The sequence below is a fragment of the Pseudopodoces humilis genome, chromosome 19 (assembly GCF_049639895.1).
Source record: "Pseudopodoces humilis isolate 2021_Gansu_Grassland_sample_001 chromosome 19, ASM4963989v1, whole genome shotgun sequence".
In the NCBI taxonomy this organism is placed as follows: domain Eukaryota; kingdom Metazoa; phylum Chordata; class Aves; order Passeriformes; family Paridae; genus Pseudopodoces; species Pseudopodoces humilis.
In genome coordinates this window covers 8,801,306-8,826,032 of record NC_142218.1, presented here as the reverse complement: position 1 = coordinate 8,826,032, position 24,727 = coordinate 8,801,306, and the positions used below count along the sequence as shown (strand labels likewise).

The window sequence follows — 24,727 nt, the reverse complement described above, 5'->3', positions numbered from 1 at the left end:
TTGCAGGAAACCCCAAATGGAATTTGAGGACCCCAGGGGGCTGAAACAGCTTGGAGCAAGAGGAAGAGGCTTCACATTGAGTAAAGCTGGTTTGATTTTAAAGTCCTGGAATCATAGAATCACAGTTTGGCTTGAGTTGGAAGCGTTTTTAAAGTTCATCTCATCCTGCCCCCCTGCCACGGGCAGGGACACCTTCCACTGTCCCAGGTCGCTCCAAGCCCCATCTAACCTGGCCCTGGACACTTGCAAGGATGAGGCAGCTTCTCTGGGTAACCTGTGCCAGAGCCTCAACACCCTCTGAGTAAAAGAATTCTGCCTAATATCTAATGTAAACCTGACTTCTTTCAGTTTAAAACCATTGCCCCAAGATGTAATATCTCTTTAGCTTAATGGTTTATAAAAGGTAGTCATTCTATGCTAAAAATTTCATAATAAACTTACTTTTTAGGCAGATAATGCAAGGCAGTTTTACTTAAATTACACTGAAATATCAGATCTCTGCCTTGTTACCCCTTTGTTATCACTGAATGCAACAGCACCTGGGCCAGTGGAAGTTGTTTTTCCTGTTGTGGTTTTTTTTCCCTTTAACTTTTCCACTTTGACCAAAGGATTCAAAAGTCTAATATAGAGAGAAATCTTTCACCTCTCTCCGTGGTAAATATTGCACAGAGAAGAATTAGAGCACAGAAAGAAACACAGCTTCACATTATTTAAAAACCCCAATATCTCTAATTGTAATTCACCTCCTCTGTTTGTCCACTGCAAGCTGCAGTCCCAAAGGATCACCTCTGACATTTTTAGGTGAGTTTGGCTTAGCTTGCATTGCTTCAAATGTGCATTTCTTTCCCCTCTTCTCAGAGGAAGAATCCTTCCATATCCTTCTTCCCCGACAATGTGAATTTGAGGGTATCTTGATGGATTTTTTGAGGCAATGGCAGCCACCATAAAGCCAAACAATTAAACACTGGCAGCAGTGACAGCACAGCCTGCTGCCTCTTCTCCCCAGCCTTGTTAAAAGGAAATGAGGAAGGACTAGAGCAGGAAAAAAGGTGAAGAAATGCAAACTTGATTTATACCCAAAATGCACAAACACCAACCCTGCTGCCCCAGGGGGTTGTAAAGGGCCCTGTAATTAGTCCAGGCAGCTGGCTGCAGGTAATGGGGAACATTACAAATACATGGGAGGAACACACAGGGGTCAGGGCTGGAGCTGGTGATGCTCAGGGAAGGCAGCAGGGAACAAGCAATGAAGTGTAAAATCCAACTTCAGGTCACAGGCTGCAGGTGGGGACAGAAAGCCTCTGAGCATTTTAATGAACCAAGACAACTGCAGTCCTTTAAACTACACAGAACTAAAGTTCTTTTTAAACTACACCACCCCCAAGGAGCATGTAATGAAGCTTAGCTCATTATTTTAATGAAATATTTTAATTTTTCTTCTGTTTTCTGTTCCAGGTAAGGCCTTTAGATGATTCTCTGGACCCCAGCTGTCTTTCAGTCCTTGCAAAGTTCTTTTTGGTTTGCTCTCCATCACAAAGGCAACAGCTTTCCCCACAGACAAAAATGGAGCAGAAACACTGCATCTCTTCTCTGAGCACTTCATTTCAAGAAATTATGTGAAATAACTGGAGAGAATCCAAAAGAAAGCAATGGGAATGATATGAAGTCTAGAAAACATGACAATGAAAAGAACTGAATTTGCTTCTTTAACCATAGATACAATAACTGTGGCAGGAAATTGCTACAAATAGAAAGGGCAAATAGTCACTGGCTGAAACTGAAGCCAGGGTGAAGACAGGGGTGTTGTTTTTTTTTTTAATATCTCAATTAGCAAGGCTCATAAAACACCCAGTGGACTTCAGAAGAGACAGGCATTAGCCACACATGGTTTAGTTAGATGGATCCTGCCCTGGAGGATGGACCAGGCTATTCTGCTCCCTGTACCCAGACAGCATTAAAAGGTACCAGTGTTGATGTCCCTGTGCAGCAAAGAAATGGGCATGCAGAGGAACTTGCACATTCCAAAACCCAAATACTTTGGCTCATCTGTAGTGTTTTTACTCCAGACCTTGCCTTAGCAAGGGCTGCACTGGGAATTCCCTGCCTTGCATGTGTTTGATTGAGAACATTCCCAACAGAGTTTGTCTCCTCTCACACAGAAATGCTTGTTCCTCTCTATTCCCAGGGCACTCACTCTGGAAATTTACGTTTCTTTTCGGGAACAAATGTGTTTTTTTCACAGGGACTGGCCACGGATCCTCTCCCAGGGCAGCCGCTCCCAGCTGCCCGTGCCCCAGCAGCTGGGCTCCCTCCCTCCTGCCCGCTTCTTCCCACCTGGGAATTCGAAAAATGGGGGGAAAAAATAACCCCTTGTTATTTAACTCTCCCCCATGATTTCAAGGATGGCAGTCTGGGTTTACAAATGACCTTCCCACAAGGAACAGCTGCTGCTGAAGGATTCTGGATCCTCTTCCACCTTCACACAGAGAGCAGGCTTGGGGCAGCAGCATCACCCAACACAGATCCCTCTGCTCAGAGCCTGTTTGACTGGTTCAGCTTAAAATCTCACCAAACCCTTGTGCTCTGACAGGAAAGTGACCTGGAATATGTGGATAATCTAGGATCTGCTGCAGAAATAAATCACCTTCTCTGAATTTGGGAATTTTTAACAGAGGCTACAAAGAATGCCAGAATCTGCACATGGATGGGGAAATGGGTTTTTACAGAATGGCACTTGAATCTGTCTGAGCCTCTCAGCTGCTATCAGAACAATCATCCCTGCAAGCCTTGTGTTAAATAATTATCAGTGATTAGCATATAAAGCAATCAGTGGCTTTTACAAGAAACTTCCACTTCTGTTTAATCTATTTAGGCTTTCACAGACTCATGTATTACTATGTTAACTAAGCAGATAATTAGCTACAAGAGGCATTTTACTGCAGTTCTGTGGAAATTACTGGGTTTGTTTCATTGAAGAATCCTTTGTGTTCCCAAAGCTGTGCACAGCAGTGATGCTGATGGTTCTGCTCAGAACTGGTTGGGAAGTGGCAGCCACACGATCACTACCAACAGTGACACCGAGAGTGAAGGTGCTTTTACAGAGATGCTGAAGTTCCTCCCAGTGTTTCCTGAGGAAGGAAGGGCATGAAAGACATCCTAAACACATCCTAAAAATATCCTATAATTCAAGTTTCCATTATACAAGAAGAGCCAGGACATTTATCAGAAAGATGCTCATTCCTCACATTTATCTGCACAACATCAGAGTCAGCTCTGCAGGTTCCCCAGTCCTGCCAAACCACTCCAGTCCTGGCAGGAAGGGAAAACTGCCTTGCTGAGATGGAAATGAAGCCTTCCAGACTCACTGTCATCAGTTCCCCAACTCAGGAATGTCCCTGTCCCACACGAGTCCCCAAATGGCTTTAATAAATGACAGCCTTCATCCCAGAACCCCTTACATGGACAGCTGAGCCCTGCCAGCCCTGCGAGGCAGATGAGGAGACCATGGGGAGGCTCAGGGCTGGGGGTTTTCCAAGTCCTGGCTATTTTGTGCCTTACCAGTTTAAGACATCAAGATTTGACTGTTCAAAGACTGAAGAGGAAGGAAAATATGTTGAGCATGGAGATACAAGGCAATGAAATGATGGGATCATGGTTGAAAGAGTGGAGAGTGAGCAGCTGCAGGGAGCCTCACTCTGCAGAACGGGCCGTGGTTCCCTGCTGCACTGCCACACCACTTATTTTGAAGATTCAGGAACACTAGATTTTAATTAAGAAATTACCACAAGCATTCCTGAACTCAGCTTTTTAAGATTTCAGCTCCCACAGACAGAAGTCAGATTTTCGAAAGGGCTCTCTCTGCGTCAGCTGGGGCAGGAACTTGTCCATAATCCAGCAGCCAATAAAACCAGTATAAACCCATAAACCAGTGCACCAAGCTGGTTTGATCTCACTTTTTCTGTCCACATAAGCTGGTGGGAATGATACACCTGAAAGGCAGTGCCAGGGCAGGAGGGATCTGCTGGTACCTCATTCCTGGTAGAATCATTTCAAACACCACCTGGCATCCCTTTAGCTCTTTCCAGGAAAGGTAGGAACAAGGAATACCTCCAAAACATAGTTTTGGTCCTGAACATGTATTCAAGTAGGCAGATTACATAAAAAAGATGCTGAATTCATCAATGTTAGATAATTTGAGCTATTACTTATTAGCAGTGGGATGAAGATTAGGGGTCTGATCCTACCCAAGGTATCTGTGTCTATTCTTGGGCATTCATGGCAGCATGACTCCCTTAACCTAATGCATAATTCCTTCATACCATCTATCCAAGATACTGCCTACATCAGAGGAAGAAAAAATTCTCTCCTCCTGAAGTTTTTTCTGGCCCTGATTCCGAGGAAGTAAAATAAACACTTTAATATTGGGTCATATGTAGTTTAAGTGTCAGTCTCCCATTTTTTTAAGAGCATGATCATTAAAGTTTTTACCCAGAATACACACACATTCTTTCACTAAAAAATACTGACTTCTCCTTAAAGAGCACAGGAAAGAGTCCTGGTATCCCTCTGGGGAGAGGGATGAGATGAGGGCAACAAAAATACAAATACTCAAGTGGGAGCCAGATGCTGAACTGGGAAGTTCAGTGAAAGCAGGATTTTAAACACCTAAGGTAGATACGATCACAAGACTTAGGATGCTTCCATCAAAAGATGCTGGAACCTTTCTAGAAGGAAAATATATTTGAAATGCCTCCCTTCCCAATTTTCCTGCCAGTGAAGAGACTTCTAAAAATAGAACATAAACTTCTTGGTCACCTCTAGAAGGTTTAATAAGGATTAAACACTATAGTGAATGAAGTCAGAAAGAGATTCTACCTGGCACATGCAGAATGTGTGGGTGTGCATTTAATGGCTGCATATAAGATTATCACACAGAGAGGAAATGAGTAATCCCTTCTTCAACCCAAAACACACGACAGAGACCACAAACAGAGCAGCATTTCCAAGAACTCATTTGCTTAGTAAACCTTTCCCCAACAAATGTATAAAATTCCTTCTCAAAATGTGAGAGCTCATTAATAGACTGAGAGAACTACACCCTCTCCTACTCCAGCCTTCCTCCTGTGGGAGGAAGAGAGGAACTGAGCAGGCACCAAAAGCAGCCCAATGAGGAAGGGAAACAAAACTTGTCAAGCTGGCCATGCTTACACTGCCCAATTAGCAACCAGGTCTGTGAACAACTGGGTCACTTTCAGTTCATGCCAGCGATGTGTTCAGATCCCAGATCCTGCCCTGAGCCCTCAGCTATGTTTCTCCAGCAGGACTCATTCATTACGTGCCCTGCATAAAGCAGAAAGAAGAATAACCCATGGATAATTGGATTGCAATCCATTAGCTGCCAGCCAGAGGGGAACTTCTTTCCATGGATTTCTTCTACTCATGCCCACACGTTTCGAAGCTTATTGTTTTAAATGTCACACTGCAGAACAAATGGCTGCGAAGGTTAAAGACCTATTGAAATTTTCAGAGTGTATGTTCCACAGCTGTTCCCTTCCTTGGGCTGCTGGCTGGAAGAACTGCCTGAATCCCAGAGGTAAGCAGCAGACCACATCTGGATAATCATGTTCCAATTGAACAGACACAAGCCAAAATACGTTTGCAGTTCTACACCGTGAATTTTTATGGCTTATCTGTACACGTGGTCATTCCTGCCATCCCAGTCCCTGCTCAGATTAAAGCAAGCAGACTCCATTACCAAAGATAAATAGTCTACTGCTAAAACCAGACTTTGGGCCAGATCCTCAGCTGTACCCAGCTGGGATTGGGAAGGGAGGAGGGAAATGGCGACCCAAGAGGAGCCAGTAACAGCTCATCAATCCTGGAGCTGGTTTCATGCCAATCCCAGCATCGCTCAGGGAAGGCGATGGGCGGCTCCGAGTGCTGCCAGCTGGCTGCAGCCCCAGGGGCCATCTGCCAATGGGGAAGCACAGCCTATGCCAGCTAGGAGACTTCCCCACTCTTCCAAGATTCTTAGAGAGGGTGGCACGGAGTCATGGAGGTCAGAAAGTCCCAAACTCCCAACTTCAAAGCAAACTCCATCTGGAAACTGCAGCTGTTCTTCGAGGGAACCGAGCTGGAGCCTGGGATCCGCGTCTGGAGCTGCAGTCACAGGCTCAGTCCTGTTCACACCAAAGATTAACTGTGGAAAATATCCCAATCCCACATTTTCTGCTCAGAATAACTCCGTGATCAAGACTATTCTTGCTATAATTCCAAATGTTCAGTCTGACACAAGGGTTCTCCCAGGAGAAACACTAACATACCAAAAAAGCTGGAGAAGTCAGGGCTTGGTTAAGAAGCATTCCTTGATCTTCCACAATTCAAAGAAAGTTTAATTATTCAAATGCTATTTATAACAGATATAAATGGGATGCTGGCAGGGAAATGCGTTTGCATACATTAGATCTTCAAGATAGCCCGACAGTCAGGATTTTTCCTTGCCACACAAAGGCCCATGATCTGCCAACACAGAGCACTCACCAGGCTCATCTGTCTTTATGTCTATGAGGATCTCTGACCATCAATATGTGGTTTGCTTAAAATTATGCAGACAGTGGTAAAAGAGCATAAAATGGATAAATCACCTTAAAAAATACTGGTTCATGAAGAGTCATCTTCCTTTGCAATATTGCAATTTTTATATCTCACACCTACACTATTTCTTTAATGTTTTAAAAGCAAATTTCCCACTCAAGGTGGTGCAGAGAATGAAGGGTGCTGCTACCAGAGGAAACTTGGAACCACACCATCCCAGAACTGGGAAAGAGTTGGTGACACAGTAAACTTCCCCCCTCTGCACTCGAAGGGTATCTAGCAGAAACACACTCAGGCTCCACTGTGACAGCAAACGTTGCCTCATTTCAAATAGAGAAAAGGAATTAAGCTTCAATGATCTCAGAAATACTTCAGTTCAGCCAATGGAATAAACCTTTCCCTCAATAAAATCTAGGTTTAAACAAGGAGGAACATGTCACTTTGCTAAAATCAGTGTCAGGGTATTTTAAATATTTTAATATCTCAAGATGCAGGGGAATAAGGGGAAGAAAAAGACTGGTAACGAGTGTGAAGAGTCAGATGCTGCAAGTTACTGTAAGAGCACATAAGCACTGCCCAGTGAGCAAGTACTGAGCAGGGTCATACTGAAAATAATCATTCCAGCACCAGCCCAGGCAGAGAGAAAGCTTTGGCAGTCGTAGCAAGTGCAGATCCCATCCTGTGGGCCACCAGTGCAAGAACCTCTGTGGTCTCCACCCACCAAAGCAGCCCTGGACGGCAGCAGCCCAACGCCAGCATCCTGCCCACAGCATGTTCCTCTGGCTGCCAGCAGAGAAAGTGCATTAGCAATATTGGTGAGATGCTACTGGGAGAAATGATGGTATGGATGTGCCAGCTGAGATAAAGTTGAGTTTGCTATCAGCAAAAGGAAAAGCTGCTCAAACTCGTGTTGGAAAAGTTTTGCAGCTGTCAGCAGTTTGAGGAGGATGAGTATGAAGATTCATTTTTGACAAGTCTTTCCAACTATTTACAAAAAAAAGGTCATCCAAGACAAGGGATCAGATAAGAGTAGCATGAAAGGAAGGATTTTGTCACATGTCACTGCATCTTAAAGCCACCTTTAAACTCAGGATTAGTTTAGAATCACAGGGAAGTGCTCTTCTGCACCTATCAGTAAGAGCTCTTCAGGGGTCTCCAAGTTTTCAATGTCCTTTTCTTCCACCTTCCCCGTTTGAATGGCCTCAGCCACCCGCTCCTTCACCTTCTTATTTCTCAAGGAATCTGTGAGTTATCATAGTTGTTGCTTTCCAAATAAGCCTTAACTTTGGTTTCAACAGTTCAAGTAGAAAGTGGAAAACCAGTACTTAAAAATTCAGTAGAGAAATGGTGTTGTATATATAAGGAAAGTGTTCATGTCACTGGAGACAAAAGCCTGAGCTGCTCTATTTCCTCTCCCCGCTACACCCATATACAAAGCTTCTAAAATGCAAACTGTGTTCCTTTCCATAAGCTCAGTTTAACATTTTTGACCTGTAATTCCCCAAAACTGTCTTCCAGCGCTTGCCCTGGAATTACTCTCATTAAATTTTTCAATTCCCTTGATTGTCCCATTAACAATTAACTGATGCCAAAAGAAGCAGTTTCTGTTTCGTGTTTTAAAAGCACAGAACAGTTCTCAAGGCAGATAATTCTGTGGGAAAATAGGATAAAAGTATGCCTTTGGCCTTGACTTATTTTTTTTAATTTTTTTTTTTTCTCTTCTTTCTGAAGACCATGCAGGTAAGAAAGGCAGGAAAATGAAGTGGTTACTCACAGAATGTTTGTCTGGGGCGGGACCTCGGGGATGGTTTCCAGCATCAGATGCATGCATCTCACTGTAGTCCTGAAGCACAGGCAGCGGCTGGGGCACGAGCAGGAGAAACCAGGCAGGAGGAGAAAATACAAAAAGCCTCCAAGAGCTGAAGGTTTGATCAGCATGGTGTTTGCTGGAGTGTATTTGCCTCAATTCTGAGCTGCAGGGAGCTGACAAAAAAAGTTTCCCAGCCCTGAGGTCCAGGAGGAGGGGACTCATCAGCATGTGTTTGCAATTAAATTAAGGCAGTTTGACAGTCCAACCACCCACCCTCTTGCCATTCTGCACATCACTGGAGATCACACTGTCCCCACCCCTCTCCAATTGTGGCGCTGAAATACAAATTCTTCATTTTTATCTATTTTCGCCTTGTTGCTTCTTTTAAACTGCAAGTTAACTCCTCACCTTCTCCTCAGGAATCTGTCTGAAAGCACAACGCACCTCCATGGACAGCAACCAAAAAATGACCCTGTGCTTCCAGGGCTGAGCTGGGATGCAAAGATCCAGGGACAAGGTTTTTATGTCAAGTTTTTTTGCCCTAGCACACTCTGCAAACTAAAGTCTTATCTAACAGCCTGACAAATGTATTGTGCTGTAAGACATTCAGGATAGAGACTGTCTCTTGTTAAGTGTAGTTACAACATCAAGCAAAAATATGCTTTGAGTGGGCAAGGGATGTAACAGATAAGGGATTTTAAAACAGAGATCACTAACAGAGATAAATAACCTGCAAACAAAACCAAAACCCCACCCTGGAATCTGTAAAGTTTCTTAGGCAGAGTAAAAGCTGATTCATTTCGAAGGTCTTTGACCAAGTATAATTTCTTTCAACAAGGATATCATTTGGAAAAACATCAGGGTTTTTGAGAAATTCAAGGCAACTGAGGGGTAAAGAGGGGAAAAACCCCCATGAAATCAATGGAATTTGAACTTTAGGAAATACAGTCCTCCATTTGTTTCTCCCCACTGGATGATAAAATTGAGGTGCAAAAGGCAGGATTTGTTTCCAGTTGAATTAATCACCTTTATAGAGAAGCTACAGTGAAACCAGCTTATCTTTTATGTTTCAAGCTATTACTACCCAAGATGCTGAATGGATGGGTTGAGCACGAGGGAGGCTCACACACATTGGGACATAAATGTACTTGAGGAATGTCCAACACAGCACCATCCCACACAACCTGGCAGGTCAAATGAAAGCTTCCCCAAACCTGCACATCTGCTTTGTACTGTGCACTACAAAACAATTAACGTGGTAAAGAAGACAAGATTGACATTTAAACCTTCCTGGTTCAGATTCTCTGTCACTTTGAGCATTTGGGAAGAGCACTGGGTTTGGGGTTTCACCTAAAATTCCATGCCATGGAAGGTAAAACGTGTATTCTTTGTCCAGCTATGAAAGAGAATTATCCTGCAGGCTTTCTGCACTTATTCCTCAGGCAATCAGCTGTTTGTTTGCGCCACCATCACTTGGAAATCAAAGCAAGTTCACTGAACTCATGGTTTTGGGCAGAGTGTCCTCTAGCGGCCACCCACCCCAACCCAGCCAAGCCTGCTCACAAAAACGGGCTGTAAAAAGCCAAATTACCATCTTGAGCCTTCATACAACAAACTGGCAGCTGAAATCAGACTGCTCTGCTGAGTAAGCCAGGTTTTAATTCCCCTGAGGCACTAAGTGAATTAGAAGCACGTCCTCCATGTGCACCAGGCAAGGCTGGTTATGTGAAAATCTTCCTGAAATTCTCCTCCAGGCTCATTGCCCCCCATGTCAGCTCCTTCCAAAGCACCCTGGGCTCTGCTGGGACAGAGCTGTTCTGCAGAGCTGGGAAGATAAACAAAAACGCTCTCTGCAGACCATGTCTCAGTTATTTTGGAGCCACCATTTCCCCCGGCACATCTGGCCACTTTGCAAACATGAGGAGCTTGCTTTCTGCCTCTGTGGTGCATAAACTGAGTTCTAAACTAACCCTCTGCAACAACAACAAAAAAATCCCTTTTTATTTGTATTGCAAAGAGGGGAGCTGGGCCAGGGCTCAGTCCCGTTTCTGTGGGATGAGTCCTGCCTGTGGAATTGCATTTCAGAGTCTGGCTGTGCTGTGGGGGATGGATTGAGGGGTATTTGCCCACTGCTTTGTAGGAATGGGATCTGGAGCAAAGTCAGCAGATTTAACAGAGCACAGGGAATAATTTCAGTGCAAGAAGGCAAGTTCTGCAACCCACACGTTTTCTGAGCAGCAGATCTTCACCACATCCCACCTGGCTTGCTCATCTCCCGACGTGCTAAATGGGATGTTGGTGAGGGTTAAGGAACACCAGCCATCCCAGGCCCCTTACTTTCACATTGATTGGTCTGATTTTCCATCAACACGACAAATTCTTTAAAAAGGAGTGTGCATTTCTCAGCAAGATCCAAAACTCATCTGAATACCAGGAATTATGTCAACCCTTGTGTCCCCATGCTCCAGCATTTCCAGCCTCTGTTACACAGGCTTTTCACACCTGTAGAAAGCAAAAAAATTGTGGGGGTTCCCTCATGTGGAGTTTTTTCCCCCTTCACCCTTTGTTTTTTTAATTTTTAACTCTCCCTTCTGTCCCTTTTCCTTCAGCAAAAATATTTCCCTCAGGAGACCTGCCCCCTCTCTACACCCCAGGGAACTGTGATGTTCTATGTTTTACAATGAAGTGAACATAAACATCATCTGATAAATTTAATTTCCTCAGTACCACTTGTACGACACATCCACAGCTTTCCAAAGCAGAAAAGTATTTTCTTTCAGCACGCATCACGTGAAGGAAAACATTAACGTTGAACTAATCTCCTGTTATAGCTGGGAAAAGGACATTTATCATACACACAGATGACAGGAAGAAACACACAGACAGGCAATTATCCTATGGAATAAAGGTTAATAGATTCATTTAATTAGCAACAGCTGTATTTGCTATTATGATCAGATTCCTACCACAGCTGAAACCAAAATATTGTTCTCAATACTGGAGAAATGAAAGCCTTGAACACCCACTCTCAAAAATCCATGTTAATTAAACATTCAGACAGAGCCCAGGGGACAAGAGGGGAGCTGCACTTCAGAATGCACAGAACAAACTCCTGACACATTTGGTTTAGGCAATTCCTTAAAGTACAGAAATGGATGAAATCACATTTTGATACCTGTTGTTTACAGGTCAAACAGCCAGGGAATTAAGTTCATTCTTTAACCACTCTGACACATCAAAATCTAGATCAGTCCTGTGTGTGCTGATCCCAAAATTCATCCTGCACAGCTGCATTACTGCAAGGTTTGGAACTCATCATCTGGGCAGGTTTGAGAGATCACATTCTGAGGACTTCATCTAAAACTACACACCTGCACCATATTGTTAAGCATTTTTTCTGCTGTTTTTGTGTCTTGACCTTCAATTATGTAAATAAGCACTTACCTACGAAGCATTCTAATCACAATATGATGCAAAGCCACGTTAAAAAGGCTAAAAAGTCTTTACTGAATTTATTGATACAGAAACATTAATGAAGTTTAAATTGCATAACACTTCCACATGCCTCAGGCCAACTGAACTCGTTTTTACACAGATTTTTTTCAGCTTACACACTCATCACTAAAGCAGCTTGAAGTTCAGTTCTTTTTGCAAATTTGCTGCAGGATCAAAACCTAAAAGGAGTCACATACAAAAAAAAAAGTGACAACTACTGAGAACACAAAAGGAAACAAAGCAGGTACAATTCCTGGACAGCTCACAGATCCATACAAACCCCGCTCTGCCTCAATCCCTCTATTAGAAATGGCTACAAAACAACAGTGCAAGTGCTTGTGCACAGGGAAAATGTATTTACAATTGCCCTTTATTTACAGGCCATAAGCAATACTATTTCAGAGTTATATTATACATAGAATTTCTACTATCTGTTTAGATCTGTGGAGTTTGTTGTTTTTTTTTTTGATAAGGGGACAATCTGACAACTTAGAACATAAATTTCCTGTATATATATATATATATTTATTTATTTATTCAACCTTATCCAGGAAAAAAATAGCAGTATTTATGCTTCTTATAGAAAGCTACAAAAATCTAGCAAATGTAATAAAAAAGGCAAATCTGGTGAAAAAATCTGATAAAATACCTTTTACAGCTGGGGCTGGGATGGGGATAAAAACCAAACAAGGGATAAATGAAAGATAATCCTCCCTCAACTGGTCAGCTTTAACAGAATCTCTGCAAGGCTTACTAACAGGAACCTGAAGTTTAATGTCATTTTTAAAGCAACTTCTTTAGAAGTGTTGTGATTAAACTGAAGGATGACCTGGTAGCCAAAAGCAGGAGGCACCCTGGACTATGGAGGGGTGTGGAAATTGTGCCACAATGCAGAAAGGCACATACCTGGCATGACACCCATCAAGCAGAATTTTCCAACAAATAAGAGGCCACAGCCTGTAGGGAAGCACTGAGAATAACTACACAGATTCCATTAACCCTCTATTTACCACCACATTCAGGACTTGCATTTGTAGAAAGAAATTCATGGGAGTTGCCAGAATCCAACGATGGGGACGTGCACTTTTACAGGAAACCATCAGCTCAGTGGCCACACAACTGCCCCACTGCAAATAAAGAAATCAAAATCCAAGGCAGCAAGATAACTTGGGCTACCATTGAGACCAGAAGTGGAGACAGGAAACCAGAGGCAAAACCCAGCCTGTGACTGTGTTACATGCTGGCAGCCACATGATACAGGATTATCAGACAATATTCCCAAAGAGACACAAAATTCCTGTTAAGCAAGGAAAAGTTCTCCACCTCAGCCTTAGACATACAAGTTATTCATTTATTTTCAAAGCCACACAGAACTTTGAAACTATTTTTCATGAAGCAAGTTGTGCAACTCAGGACCATTTGGCAATACAGTCTTCACTCGTTCCTCCTCAGAAAATGAAGAGACAGCACACATTAAAAAAACTGAAAAATATCCAAGTGATACCAACCTAAGAGCTTCTGATGGGGCAATACCTTAAAACAGCCTCATTACCTGCTGAGAGAGCTTTTCATGCCCCCCAGCTTCAGGACTATTTCACATCAACACAAACTCCAGGGTTTCTTTCCAGCCTTTACCATTTTTAGGTCTTAGGTACATTTACCAAACAGGCTGAACCAAGTAAACCTCTTCTAAACACAGTATTTTATCATCCACATACATTGTGGACTCCCCATTCCTGGAAGTGCTCAAGGCCAGGCTGGATGGGGCTGGGAGCAGCCTGGCCTAGTGGAAGGTGCCCCTGTACATGGCAGGGGATTGGAACAAGATGGTCCTTAAGGTCCTTTCCAACCCAAACTATTCTGTGATCCTACGATTCCACGGCATCTCCTTCCATCACCATGACAGAGAGATTTGGGAATAAAAATTTCAGCTCACATCCACAGAACTGCAGAGTGCCAAGTCCTTCCATATGAACCTCTTAAAATTTCTACTTCATTGCTGCAGGAATAAAATCACCTACTGAGCTGAGCAGCCTCACGCCACTGTGGAACACTTGTGAACAAGTTGTATTCTGGCCACCTGCCACAGCAGGGGCACACACACAGCAACACCTGAACGCTGCATCTCTGGACTGCTCTCAGGTTCTGCAGACCCTCCACAAAACTCTGTTTGACTGATTTACTGCTCAGACTGGTGCTCTTCACCTCACTCTGCTCAGCCCAGATGATCTGGGTTACCTCACACGACAGCAAAACCCGCGGATACTGCCTTCAGCTGCGCAAACTCACTGCTCTGCAGCTCTTCTCTACCCTCTTCCCTACTCAGAATTACTCTGTAAACATTTCCAGAGACAACAGTGACTACCCTTGCATCCTGTCAAGCTTTGCAATTCCTCACTTGCCTCCACTGCTTTAAAAAAAACCACAAAAACTCCTTCTCTGGAACAGGTATTTTCCACTAAGAAAACCACTATTTTGTAAAACACTTTTTACTGAAAAATTATATATAACTTACAGAACAGACCAACCAAAGGGGAGCTGATGCTTTCCTTCTCATTCAAAACCTGGATGCCACAAGGGTAATGCCAAAAATTCTTTCCTTTCTGTAAAAGTTGTGCTTTTCAGATTACTGGAAGAAATGTGATTTGCCAGGTCAGGTTTTAACTAATAAACTTCATCCTCCATTAAACACACACCATGGCACATACATAGCATGTTTAGTGGGAGAGAGCACAGACAGGAAAGGTCTTTGGGGAACTGCTTAGGAGTCTTTCCCAACTGATATTCGGTAGAGCAGCCATGAGATTTTTAGGAGTATCTCCTGCAGTTAGTTTTGAGGGAATTAAATTCTCCCTTCCATAAGCAGCTGAGCACTTCACCAACTTGCTTCCTAAGGAATCCCTGCTGTAGGATAAAACTATAGCACACAACTGAGAAGAAAGAAGGAACTCAAAAAAGCTATAATGTCAAAGTTTACAGCAGCCACATTCCCCAGCCAGCCTACTGCCTCGGGTGTCACATTTGCAGGCAAGCAAGTGGGACATGTTTGTCAAGCCCTAAGGAATACTTTATTCTCTGCCTACTTCCCACTTTCTAGAAGAAGGAAAACTACTTTTCCCTGTAATAAAGCAAGTAATACTTCAAGGGATCGGGCAAAGGCAGGCTCAAGACCTTTTCTCTCAAAAAGTTTACAGGAGGGTCTGGCTTTAGTTCAGAGGGTTTGGTTTCCTCCTCCTCGAGCCTCTCCTCCTCCATGTCCTCGCTGTTGTTGTTGTCGTCCGAGGGGTTGGAGATGCGGCTGGCGAACACCTCCTTGTCCAGGAACACGATGGTTTCCATGCGCCGGCGCCGCACCCGCCTCCGTTTGAACCTGGGGGGGCTCTTCAGCCCGTTCCCAGCTCTGCTCATCGCCTCCTGATGGATGATTTTCTTGATGGTGCCTCGGATGGCGATGCGAGCCAGGTCCTGCAGGCTGCGAACGGCCACGGGGGCTGCAACCAAACGAAACCCGTCAGCAGAGATGGAGAAACTCCCCGAGAAGTACTCCCAGGAAAAGTTCTGTTTGCTCAGATTAAATCAGGCCATTTGAATTCCCTGCTGGGATTACACAAACAGCTCTATTCAGCTCCTGTCAACTTGGATAAATTGTGTTGCAACTTTCCAAACAAAATTTAATTGTGCGTTTCTCTCATTAAAAAGTTTCCTGCCTTGATTTCAAGTTGTCAATTATTCTAAGATGCACATCTTAAAGACTGTATGAATGCAGACTTAGTGGTGGGAGCTGTGACTGTTTAATGGCTCAGAACAAGGTATTTTCCTGTGGTAGGTAACTAGACCTGAAGTCTGTTTAATTCTTCCATAAAATCATTTTTCTATTGTACAGTTCCTTCAGCTTTGCCAAGTTCTGCACTTATAAAACACAAGTATTATTTATGCTCTTCAAAAACTGTTTCAGACTTAGTGGGTGAAGACAGGCTGGAAACCATTTTGTAGAAGTAATTATAGAAACATTACAGTAAGTTACTGTATTAAAATGCCTCCCACATTAATGGCCTGGAAGACTATTCTGTCTTTTGCACTTATTTGCTGCCAGCCTAGAAATGCAGCAAAAAATGTTAAAAAAAAAAATTTTAAAATGTACAGATGCACAAAGATCCTTGAACTAAAATGAACTAAAACTGACACAAAAAGTCCCTGTCCTCTGCCAACAAGTGAGCTTCCCTAGGACCTGAATGAAAGAAGCAGAAAATAACAACACATAATTTATGTGCAGGTCTCACTACAAAGAGAGAACGTGCTGAAACATGCACTTATTGGACTTTCTAGCATGCTGTGGACTGTTTCCTGAGCTCCTCTCTGTCATGGAGACACCTTTCCAAGTTAAGACCAAAGCCTGACTAATCTCTTTATGAAAGTACCTCTCTCTTCATGTATTCTTAAGAGGCCTCTTGACATTGAAGTCTTAATCTAAAGATTGGGGCCACTGATACGACCTGCATTTCAACCAGCTCACCAACTGCACAACTTGTATCCCTCAAGCATTCCAGGTCCAGGATAATTCTGGATTGCTGGGGCTGAGAGTCTTTGAGTAGATAAAACCTTTGTTCACAGGTCCTGCTTGTGTATTTTCCCCTCCTTGTGGCACAGTGCCTGAGAACCATGACAGGATTCAATCAGTTAGGACTGGAACAGAATGTGCAAAAACAAGGATAAAACACCCTGCAAAGTTCAGGTACAACTTCACAAGAAAACATTTGTGTTTAGAATGATGGCCCAGTGGAAGCTGTCCCTGTCCACAGCAGGGATACTGGAATTAGATGATCTTTAAGGCCCCTTCCAACCCAGGCCATTCTGTGAGTCTGTGATTTAGAATCTACTTCATTCAACTCCAATGCCTGCACAAGACAGACAACTGTTCAAAAAAAGGAAGGACTTGGAGTAATTTTCCTTGCAAGGATTGCCAGGGATGTTACAGCTCCCAGCCAAGCAGCAGAAGGAACTCCTCCATGCTCAGGAATGTCTGTACTCACGCAAGTGAACGAGCCTTGATTTTCCTGAATCTGCGTGGTTTGGCTGAATCAAAGGTGCGAAAGAAACAGCAAGAATCTTCTTCGTCTCCCAGGCAGAGGGACCAGTCCGAGTTATCTTAGTCAACTGAAGCAAAACAAGGAGATTATTGTCCATTGTGGGAACTACAATGAGATTTTTGAACAAAAAAATGAACAAATTACTTTTCTGCCTCAGCAAGTTGAAGTACTGGAAGCTGCAATAGTAAAAGGTGATAAGGAGAAACGACATTGTTTTTTAAAAAAAAAAAAATAAATGGGAACTTCTTGCAGGATTAGCCCCAGGTAACTTCATCTAGTGCAGTGGAGCATGGGCACTGGTAATTTGGGTCACTCTTCTTCCCCAGATCTTCCTCCAGACTGGACCAGAGCAGCTGTGTCTGACCTCTGAAAACTCCTGAGTCACCACGAACACTCACTCTTGAAAAGGTCTCCAGATCAAATCTCCTACCCCAGCCCACTGCACAGCCTCTTACTGGGAAGAAACCCTGCACCCTGCTCCTGTCACATTCCCTGACAGAGGTAAAAGGTCAGGCACATAACCCACTTTTAACTAAAATGAATCCACTGACACTTGCAAATGGAGACATCCTGCATGCTCCTTCAAAGCAGTCAGGGTGTAAAAGGTTGTGTTTTGCCATTAGGCACAACACTAAATTATATACTTAAACAAAGCTTTGTTCACATTTTCTGCAGTGTGGAAGCAAAATTGCAATTAACAACAGACTGCAATATATGGAAGACTGCAGAACTACAGATTTCTTAAGTATCAGTTTTCAATCATAGTCAAAACCAGTGCACTTAATTCTTTCTTCAGCCTCCTACGAGGGGAAGATTAAGGAATGGCTACTGACTAAACCAAGATCAGAATTAAGAATAACTGAAATATAAGTAAAAAGGTGTTCAACCTTCTCTTCTAGAGGCATGACAAGAATTCCTCCAACTTTCAACAGGTTCTTCATGTAGTCCTCGTGCTCCTTCTGGACTCCAGCACCACAGTAAACACGGTCATACTGAGTGCAGTCTGGAGAAATCTCTAAACAATTGCCAATGACAAAGGATGGCTCACAAAATTCAAACCTGAAAATGAAAAAGACTTGCATTAGAAAAGAATATGGCAATTTATTGAATAAATTACTTCCACAATTCTGGAAAAATTGAACTGTGGAAAACACTTGGAAAAACCCCACAGTTTTACAGGATTTCCCCTCCAAAGCCCACCTATTCTAGACATTATTGTAACAGTTAGACCATGATTAGAAGTCTCCAAATCACAGCACAATGAGGTCACAATTCATGGATTAAAATCTCCAAAGGATATGGATGTATAATTTCATACTTGAGCTGCATGCAACCCTTTAGAACAAGCTATTTTTAGTCACCTGACGCTGACTCAGCTGTAATATGCAAATACAAATATTAGACCTGCGCTTCCAAATGTCAAGGTATTTTAAGAACTGCACCTGGGTTTATTTTATATTTTCAAAGGCTTTTAACTGGTTTTCAGATGTGGGGAATTAGCACCTGATGCTACAGATGTAAGCTGTGCTGAAGCCAATGGAAGTTTTGCCATCAGCATCAAAAGAACTGTGAATTCACCCTTCATAAAAAAGACTTTTTGTCTACAGTATTTCTGACTCAGTTTAAAAGAAAAATGAGTGTTTCTCTGATGCCTCTGATTTTTTTACAAGCTCCAAAAATTCCCTAAGTTTTAAGCCCTATATTTAAAGGCTGATTTTGGTAAAAGTTGTTCAACACATTCATTCTTTCACTGGTATCATGAGTGGCAGCTCAACATAGCACCTATTTATTCCTAAATGCTTCCTGGAGCTTTCTGGGTTTGCAAAGAGTGCTGGACATTCAGAGCAGCCAGAGAACAGTTCCTGCACATGCTGTTCCAGGAGCACAACCCAGCAGACATCACTCAACAAAGCCAATTTTCCAGGCATGTTGATTTCTGAATTCAGCTCGCTTTTGCTCCATAGCTATATTTGTCTGAAGAAAGTCTTCCTTAAAACATCTCCTCAAACAATAGCAATGTGATTAAAAAAAACCCTGTTGAGCACCATCCATGCCAGAAACTTTCAGTCTTCTGCCAGCATGCAGAAAATACAACCCCCTCCTCAGCAGCTTCCCAGGGCAGCAGGAACAGCCAAAGGCTGAGTAGCCTAAAATCCTGCATGTCATGATTTTCATTTTCTTCCTTCCAGGAGAGGAGGATAGCAGGTATTCACAAATGCTTTGCTTCTCCATTTGAACAAACTGTGAAACAGATCCAAAAATGTGACAGGCACAACTTTTATTGCTGAGGTTACTATTGGCAATGGTTATCTAGCTGGGAAGTTATTACTTGTGACAGCAGCAGAATGGAGTGTCTAAGGAAGAACATAAATCAAATCCCAGGCAGTTTTAGTACCAACTTAATCATCATAAAACTACCTTCATATTTTAAAATGCCATTTTTCCTTCTTCTCAGATGAAACATATTACCACCACAAAAACCAGTTCATAATCTCATCACCATGCAGGCTCTCACAGATCACAAGCACAACCAAGTATTGTCAATTACAAGTTTTAAGCTGTTACTGCAAGTGCATTTAAAAATAAACAAACTTCCTCAGCTCCCTCTAAGCCCTGCAACATCAGCACTGCTATTAAAAACACGGCAAACATTTCTGAAACTCCCCCACAACACACACAGGCTTCAAAGGTCACACATTGCAGCTCAGCAAGCCTAAGGAGCCTGAATCCTCAGATTACCCTGAATCCAGAGGGACCACATGGGAGCAAGAACTGACCTGAGTAAAGCCAAAAGCACAAAATTAATCCCAACAGGCATTTTGCACTCTTACTTGTCAAAGCTGTCGCTTGTTTTAATGAAAAAGTCCAATTTCTGCTTGGCGTACTCGATCACGTCAGAGTGAAGCTCCACACCGTGGTTAACCCCAAAAGGACCTGCAAGTGCAGAACAGCAGGGAATGGCAACAGCAACAACACAAAACCCAGCAGGATTAATGCACTTTGGGTTCCTTCCTCCAGCAGATTATTCCATGTGTGTCAGAGTCGGTGTTTGTGTAGGGTCAGCTCTCTCACTGCTACAATGGGATGTGCAACCCTATACCTGCAATTTCTGGCAACAAAAGAGCCTCTCTGCACAATTGATTCTGGATCATTTGCTCTTAACTATGCAGGAAACTTCACTATAGGAGGGAAACACTGATGTCACTGCTGTGAGAGTGACCACCTGGAAAAAAATCCCAATGGCCTGCATGTTTTAGCATATCCATATTATTTTTTATACCCCCTTGCTGATATGCTAAAAATCTCTGCAATTAATCAGGAACAGTCATTATACACTGTACCTCAATTAACAGCAAAAACAAACTGGAGAATACAGAAGTTGTTCAGCAGTCATGCTTTTTATTCAGAACTGACAGGGTAACTTTTGGAAAAAGAATATAAAAGCTCTGGAGTTACATATACCAATATGTATTCTAAGTAATGTCAACAAACCTAGGAGGAAATCACAAATGGGAAATGAGACTTTACTCTGAGAATAAACATCCCAGAAGTTAAAATTCTGGACATTCCCCCAAAATTTAAGTAAGTACCCTATAGCCACTTGCTATCTATCCTGGCAGCACAACTCTGACTGAAACACTGCAGGGGAATTTAAATTGCCCAATTATACTTGGATGATTTGCTTTGTGCCACTGCTGATGTGGTCACAACATCAGTTCTGCTGCACTGAGGTGTTTTGTAGAGAATACTCCCATCTGTGTGATGGGAATTAAGAGTCAAAAGTCGATCTCAAACATGTCTCAGCCCAGACAGGACTGTGAACACAAACCAGGTACAGTCACAGCTTTTGTGGACTCAGTCCCACTCTGTACTCCTGATCCTGACCTTCAGTCTTGCTTAAGGGGAAACAAACCCAGGTTTGTGTCCAGACCTGCAGGAATCCACTACAGCCACCTCTGGAACTACACTGCTGCCTGTTCTGATCCACCACAGAAATCTGGATCCCATCCAGTTCCAGAGAAGGTTGTGAGAATCCTGATAAATTGCTGAGTTGGATTAATGCATTCTTTACTTTCCCAGCTACCTTTTTAGCTTCATTAGTGGAGGAATGCCTCATCCCTGATTTCAAAACCTGTTTTTAAATCTCTAGCACAGTTAACGTGACTGAAGAGATATTTACCCAGGATGAGTCCAACCATGGAACTCAGATAACCAGTGCCACTGCCAAGGTTCAGAAACGACAGCCCTGGTTGCAGGTCCAAAGCTTCCATCACCTCTGAGTAAATGCACGGTGCTGAGAGATGAATGTTTCCATGCTTCCATGCCAAGTCCTTGTAGGCATTGTCTTTGAACTCTTCAAGGTAGTAATCTGCCCGATCAATGGCTCGGAATGCCTGTTCCACCAGCTCTGTCCTGATGTACTGGGCCTCCTTCAGGTTATCAATTAATTCATCGTTATCTTCTCCCGCACTCACCGCGCCTCCCATCTTCAGCAGCCTCCTATAAACACTGAAAGTGAAACACCAACAAAGCAAGGTGAGGTACAGAACATTCACTCCAACGCTAAATTATGCTGCTGCACATGGAATAGCACTTTGAGAGAGGTCTTTACATACTCCAAGGGCCATAAGCTCCAGAAAAACCTCACCCCAGCACTCGCATCCCCCATCGCAGCAACACAAAACAAAATACAGCAGATCTGGCATCCAGTACCTGATACCAGTGGGGAAAAAAATCACAATAGGCAATTTCAGCGTGCAAGGCCTGTCTTCAAACCCTCCCACCATTTTACCAGCACATCAGCTTTTCCACAGAACCCTTTTATATAAAGGATTATTCCAGCTCCTGCGCTTAGGGGTCATTTTTCACTGCAAGCCCAAACAACAGGGCAAGTTTGGGCTGTCTGTCAGAGCTCCTGTCACACACAAACTTTCTACCTCTAACAGCACCAGAGGCACCTGAAGAGACTAAGACACAGGCAGAAAATCCAGAAAAATCTCAAATTGCACTTCCTTTGAACGTGCATCAGGACGTTGACTGCACAGAGGTTCAAAACACCCAACAAAACTCTGACCTGTCAACCTTGGCAAATGCACTTTAGCAAATGCACTCTCACACAGCTCATCTCCAGAGCCTGAGCCACCACCATTAGTAAAGCACTTAATGACAGACAGCAGCTCCAGAGAGAATTCCCACTGCAGCCTACAGGTTTTAAAGGAAAATGTATAGGGGAACAAAACCACTCAAAATTATCCTGGTTTCTTCTCCCCTTCTCGTATCTTAAGGAAAAAAAAAATCCTTTTCAGAAAGCACAATATGATTTTTAAGACATGTTTATTTACAATGCCCTTCCCTGCTCACAGTAATAACCACGAAGCAGCAGCTTTGGAGCTCTTCCCTGGGATCAGAAGATCTGCCTACAGCGAAATTGTTGGGGTTTATTTGTTACATTCAGTCAGAGCAAATTATACACTTTCATTTTCTGAGGAAACAAAGCAAAGCTACAGGACTCCAAGGAGATTTCACAGTTGTTCAAATAACACACTGTTCTGATTACCTGGAGAGGCACACAAAACAGGATATACTTAGGCAGGGAACTTGAGCCAGTTCTTAATCCGTTCATGTTTCAAACACATCAATCCAGCTCAAGACCATTAATAACAGTTGAAATAAACTGCCACCACTCCCCTTTCTACAGTTACTCCTTCATTTTCTCCAGAAAATATGATTGTGTTTAATTATTTCACAGTAGGAACACATCAGGTTGAAGGTTCAGGTGGGTTAATCTACCAATTATTTTTTCCCTCTGCTCTTACATACAAAAAACCAACATAGTTGGTTATATCTTTGTTTTTTTATTTAACATTCCACATTAAAATACTCTCTTCACCAAGGATCTTTGATTCCCTTGACTTTCTTTTATATATTTTTGTTTTTAGGCTCCCTTCATTCTTTCACTCCTTTTGCTATTTAAAAAAAAAAAAATAAAAATCTACATTTTTAGATTTAAAGCACGAATAGGAATTGTGTCTTTAACAGTGCTCCACTTTGGATCCCCAACAAATTCCTGCTGATGTATGCAAGCCCCACTGGGACAACTGGTCTGACCTGGTTTTCGCTCAGCTCCATGGACAACAAGTGCTCTTCCATTTTCTACACCATGGAAAACAACAACAAACACAGCTACCTGAGACATTTTCATAATGGGATTGAGGAATATCCGTGCTGTGACAGGTGTCAGTCACTTCTGAAATCATCATTTGCACTGAGCAATCACTTACTTCCAGTAAAATGAATGTCTTATAGGCAGAACTTAAAACTCTGACATTCAAACCCCTCTCTTCATGTGACCCCACACCTTTGTTCAACTTGGTGGGAAACGGGAACCAAGTAGAGCTTATTTTTATTAAACTTTTCAAAACAACACTCTGTCCCTCCGCAGCCAGCCCCGGGCGCATTTTCCTCCCTCCTAAGGCAAAACAGAGATTTCCCCCAAATCTGAGCAGGGACAAAATCCACAGGCAGAAATTCGGACCGCTGCCCAAAACAGAGACATCAGAGGTGGCTTTGCGTGTTGAAACATCCCCTCGTTGCCATCTTCCCCTTGGAGAAAAACAAACCAGAACACAAACCAAGCGCCCAGCCCGACGCCTGAACAGAAGTGGGACTGGAGCGGTTCGTGCCCGGGCACAGCAACACCGCTCGGGGCAGGGCTCAAAGCCGTTCTCAGGGCACAGGAATGCGGCTGCTCACCCCCAGCACCCCTCCAGGACAATCCTGCCCTGACAGCAGCCGAGGGGAGCTTATTCCGTCATTTTAGACAAAAGCGGTACCTCAACGGATGGATCGGCTCCGTTCGGCTCGGCTCCGTTAGGTTCGGCCTGTTTCGGTTCGCCTCGGCTCCGTTCGGTTCGGTTCGGTTTCGCTCGGCTGCGCTCGGCTCGGCTCGGCTCGGCTCGGCTCGGCCCGGCCCGGCCCGGCTCGGCCCGGCACGGCTCGGCTCGGCTCGGCTCGGCTCGGCTCGGCACGGCTCGGCTCGGCTCGGCTCGGCTCGGCTCGGCTCGGCACGGCTCGGCTCGGCTCGGCTCAGCCCAGGCCGGGGCGCTCGGGCTGTAAACACTGCTCAGCTGAGCGGCGGCCGCGGCACTGCGCATGCGCGGAGCGCTCCACAGCCGCAGGCGGGGGAGGAAGGGAGCACACCACTGCTGCCCGGAGGGGGGCGCAGTCTGGGCCGTACCACGCAGAGCCGGCGCGGGGGGCTGGACTGTACCACGGCTGATTCCGTGAGGGGAGTCCCGGGGATGGAGCCGGAATTGGCTCCATCAGATCCGGGGAAAACTTCCAGCAGCTTCTCCCAGAAGCCACCCCGCCACCAAAACCTTGCCGTGCACACTCAGTGTCACGTACCAGGACCAGGCGCAGGCTGTGACTCTGTTTTTTCCCATGGCGCAGCTCCTGGGAACGTCTCCCCATCCTAGCGCGGATGCTTTTCTCCATTCCCGGCCTTTCCCAAAGTTCTTGTTCCCAGCGCGGGGCTTCATCTCCACACCTGCTCCTCCAGCTCATGGCCCAGTTGTCCCAGTTGTGCCGGTGCTATGGCGCTGTGGCAGCGCCGTGTCCCAGCTCCGGTGGCATCAGGGCCATGCCAGTGAGCTGCTGGCTCAGGCACAGCAGCCGAACCTCCTGTGTGGAGCCTGGCCAGCAGCAGATGTTCTGTTATCATTAGCCAGGCTTGGGAAAA

The 24,727-nt window shown here is 44.0% G+C and overlaps 2 protein-coding genes across 2 annotated transcripts in view; both read right to left on the bottom strand.

Annotated features, from left to right (window-relative positions):
* The window catches only part of LOC102110900 (peroxidasin homolog), a 44,530-nt gene extending 35,998 nt beyond the window's left edge, over positions 1–8,532 (bottom strand). Inside the window, exon 1 of the mRNA XM_088064445.1 lies at positions 8,369–8,532. Coding sequence (XP_087920571.1) covers positions 8,369–8,532 — 164 coding nt within the window. The remainder of the gene's footprint in view (positions 1–8,368) is intronic.
* A 2,568-nt stretch (positions 8,533–11,100) lies between these two features.
* PCMTD2 (protein-L-isoaspartate (D-aspartate) O-methyltransferase domain containing 2) lies at positions 11,101–23,951 on the bottom strand. Its single transcript, XM_005524785.3, has 6 exons — positions 23,820–23,951; positions 21,167–21,495; positions 19,818–19,920; positions 17,874–18,045; positions 16,930–17,053; positions 11,101–15,390 (listed from the first exon to the last, which is right to left on the bottom strand). The coding sequence occupies exons 2-6, from the start codon at positions 21,471–21,473 to the stop codon at positions 15,008–15,010; spliced, it is 1,089 nt and encodes a 362-aa protein (XP_005524842.1). The 5' UTR covers positions 21,474–21,495; positions 23,820–23,951; the 3' UTR covers positions 11,101–15,007.
* Positions 23,952–24,727: the final 776 nt, after the last annotated feature.